This window comes from Bison bison, unplaced genomic scaffold, assembly GCF_000754665.1.
Source record: "Bison bison bison isolate TAMUID 2011002044 unplaced genomic scaffold, Bison_UMD1.0 scf7180017864304, whole genome shotgun sequence".
NCBI lineage: Eukaryota > Metazoa > Chordata > Mammalia > Artiodactyla > Bovidae > Bison > Bison bison.
Genome location: NW_011494876.1, coordinates 7,805,306 through 7,809,352, shown reverse-complemented (window position 1 = coordinate 7,809,352; position 4,047 = coordinate 7,805,306). Strand labels below are relative to the sequence as shown.

Sequence of the window (4,047 nt, the reverse complement as noted above, 5' to 3'; positions counted from 1 at the left end):
TGGTTAGGTGGTCTGGTATTCCCATCTCTTTCAGAATTTTCCACAGTTTATTGTGATCCACACAGTCAAAGGCTTTGGCATAGTCAATAAAGCAGAAATAGATGTTTTTCTGAAACTCTCTTGCTTTTTTGATGATCCAGTGGATATTGGCAATTTGATCTCTGGTTCCTCTGCCTTTTCTAAAACCAGCTTGGACATCTGGAAGTTCATGGTTCACATATTGCTGAAGCCTAGCTTGGAGAATTTTGAGCATTACTTTACTAGCGTGTGAGATGAGTGCAATTGTGAAACCTTTTCTTATCCTGCAGTCAGATCGATTTCCATCCCTTTCACTGTACCAACAGCACATTCTCTCTCTACTGTGCTTCCTATCACAGTTTTGGTGATACTCTAGATATTCAAACAATTATATTTTTCCACTTCATAAATCTTAAGCTCTTTAACTGGAGGGAAGAGAATACATCTATTCATTTTTAATACAATCATGTAACCTAACAAATGCTTCATATACAGCATAGGCCCAGAATTAATATTTACTGAAATGAATTTAATATTTTAAGCAATATTCATGTGACACTTACAATTTTGCGCTTAATCATGAAGAGTGGGATTTTTGCATGAAGAGGGGTTGAAGACAATTCCTTATGGACTGTAGATAAATACAATCTTCTTTTTATGTTCCTCAAATCAGTAATTCTGAAAAAAGAGAGAGAAGATAAAAAGATTCCCATCAATATAATAACCACTTTTTTGGATAATCATCAAACTGATGTAATCTATCATATAGGCCCTTTTCAACAGGGAGATCAAATGCAGAATTTAAAAATTGCCTTTTTCTTTGAAGAAGTAATAAAATGTCTTCCTTAAATTCAAAGTGCACACATGCCTGAGTGTATAAATTCACTTAATATGCTAATTTATTTCAGTACTCTACCCTATATTACTAGTCTTCCAGCCTATGAAAAAATTCAATTTGTATGAACTGAGAAGCTGCTAGCCTTTAATAACCATGCTTGTTCCAGCCCCTTAAGCTTGTGTTATCTTGGGACATACTGTCACCTACTAAATAGGAAAACATTATGGGTTTCTTTTCCTAAAAATTCACCTGTCATTTTATATAGGCTCTTGGCCTGCTTAGAGACAGACACAAAACACTGACTGTCGGTTTCACTTTCCAAGCACATATCTTCAAGCCAGAATTATAATACACAAGTTTATTGCTCACTACTCAGGTCAACCCACAGTGATACCAAGGACACTGAATTTGAACATCTTTAATAGATTTAGACCACAGCTATGATCACAGAGATTAGGTTTGCTTCAAATTGATAGAGGCTCATTTTTATGTTCTGCTTCTTTTAGGTCTCAGAGGTAACAGAGCAGGCTTAAAATAGCCAAACCTGTCTCAAGCTGCTATACTGAAGCATTGATGCTTCCTTAAAAACTGTCTTTTTATTCTCCAATAATAGTGATATTTACCCCATTTTTGAGCAACTTTGTCTGGGTGCACTAACTGCAAATTTTCTACAATTAGCAATTCCTCAAGAAGACATTTCATTCAAATATACTGTTACCAATATTTATAGTGTAATTAACTATAGTGTAAATCAACACAGGCTTTTCCAGACCTATCCCTTGCCTCCCCTTCACACTTTTCTAATCTCATTAAAACTATCACTAAACAATGTTAAAAAATAGGTACAATAAATATTAGGAGAAATGATTTCAGAATATTCCCCAGACCTAAAAATTCTACCCTACCTGCACTAAACAATACCATAAATTCATTTAAAAAGCAATAAAGCGTTTCAAGTCATTGTCAGAGTCAAGGTTTAAAATGTAAAAGTGTTAACACTACTGAGGTTTTACCCTTACAGAGATTAAGAAAATGTAGAATATTTGCCCTAGGGTACTATATTCAAAGTGGGAGGAACACATGGAGGGGAGGCAAAAAATATTAGATCACCTTTCATACCAACCTTTAAAAGTGTATTTATGTAACTTTCATTACATAGATAGTGCAGCAATATGTTTATATATATTTGAAATAATAAATGTATCCATATGGTTAGTGTTCTCAAACATTTTACCATAGGATTCAGGATCAAATATGTTTGTAAGGCATTGTCAAAAGGGCTGCTATTAACTCTCTTCAGTATCAAGTACTGATTAGGAAATGAAAAACTATACATACAGCAATTTTGCAAAGAAAATAAGAACAAAAAATTCCCTTGAATCAAACAAAATGTTTGATTGCCATCAACCAAAAACTTATTTGAGACACCATTTTATTAAGGTTTGCTTTGCTTGTAGGGATAAGACTATGTCATTTTTATTTGAAGAGGTATGGATCAAATTCCAAACAGAGGACTATCTGAGTATACTCCCATTTCATCAACAGATGGAACAACAGGAACATTCATTCATTCACTTTTTTAACCAATATTCCCTGAGCCAAGCCAACATCCTGGGTATATTTTGGGGAATACAACAGTGAAAAAGTCAGGATTTCGACCTTCCTAGAGCTTCTAGTCCTGTGGAAAAGGCAGGTAAAAAAAGTATAATGAGACAAAACAAATGCGAGTTATCCCAAATGCAATGAAGGAGACAAAAAAAGAGACTGAACTAGAAAATATCAAGAAATAAACTACTTTAGACAGTAAAGTCAGCAGGGCTAGGACTTAATATGTAAGAGAGAGACATGAGATAGAAAGGAGAGGTAATAGACCAAATCATGCTGGGGCTTTATGCTAAGGTAAGGAGTTTATAATAATGTATTGTGCACAACAGGAGCCTACAAGAGGGTCAACATTCTACCATGCATGATGAATAGATATCATAAAGATAAACAGATATGGTCTCTTTATTTACTGGGGTAAGATATGTATAACTGAAATGTACAGATTTTAGTGTTCAATCTCATTTATGTATATGTGTTTGTGTGTTTATATATATATAAACTGAGTATTTTCTTGCATGTTATCGTAATGGTATCTTTTTATTTGGAAATAATCTCTAAGTTAGAGAAAAGTATCACGAATAGAACACAGAAGACTCACATATGCTTTATCTCGATTAGCTTATTGCTTAACGATGAGTTTTAATAAGCAGAAGTTTTTAATTTTCATGATGTCCAGTTGATCATTATTTATAGCAGTGCTTTCTGTCTTAAAAAATCCTCACCTACTTCAAAGTTGTGAAAGTACTTTTCTGTTTCCTTTCACATCTTTATAGCTTCAGTTTCTACATTTAGCCCACGATTCATCTCACATCAAGTTCTCTGTGCTGTGTGAGGTACTGGGTATGGTTCTTTCCTTTCTGTATGTTTATCCAGCTGTCCTACCATCACTTATTAAAGACTTCTTTACTCACTGAAATGTCTTGGTGCTTTGCTGAAACTCAATCGACTATAAATATGTGTGTGTGTTTATTTCTGGACTCTTTACTCCATATTAATCCATTTTCTTCATTTACCCATTCTTACACCAATGTCACACTGCTTTCATTACTGTAGATTCACAGTTAAGTCTTAAAACTAGGTAAAGAAACTCTTCAAGTTGGTTTTGTCTAAGATCTGTTTGGCTCTTGCTTTTCCATACAGATTTTAAGATCCTCTTATTTTCTGCTAAAAAAACAAGTTACTGAGAGTTTAACTGGATTGTGTTGAATCTATTGATCAATTTAAGGAGAACTATACTGAGTCAATCACTTGCATGATATCTCTCTCCATTTATTTAGGCCTTGTTTAATTTGTTTCACAATGCTTTCAATTCAATTCAGTCACTCAGTCATGTCTGACTCTTTGAGACCCCATGGACTGATGCACGCCAGGCCTCCCTGACCATCACCAACTCCCATAGCCTACTCAAACTCATGTCCATTGAGTCAGTGATGCCATCCAACCATCTCATCCTCTGTCGTCCCCCTCTCCTCCCGCCTTCAATCTTTCCCAGCATCAGGGTCTTTTCAACTGAGTCAGCTCTTCGCATCAGGCGGCCAAAGTATTGGAGCTTCAGCTTCAACATCAGTCCTTCCAATGAATATTCA

The 4,047-nt window shown here is 35.0% G+C and overlaps 1 protein-coding gene across 3 annotated transcripts in view; it reads right to left on the bottom strand.

Moving 5' to 3' along the window:
- LOC104997073 (chromosome unknown open reading frame, human C3orf67) overlaps positions 1-4,047 on the bottom strand; it is a 262,189-nt gene that overhangs the window by 156,218 nt on the left and 101,924 nt on the right. For all 3 annotated transcript variants that reach the window (XM_010851543.1, XM_010851545.1, XM_010851544.1), the window contains exon 5: positions 582-696. In XM_010851543.1, coding sequence (XP_010849845.1) covers positions 582-696 — 115 coding nt within the window. The remainder of the gene's footprint in view (positions 1-581; positions 697-4,047) is intronic.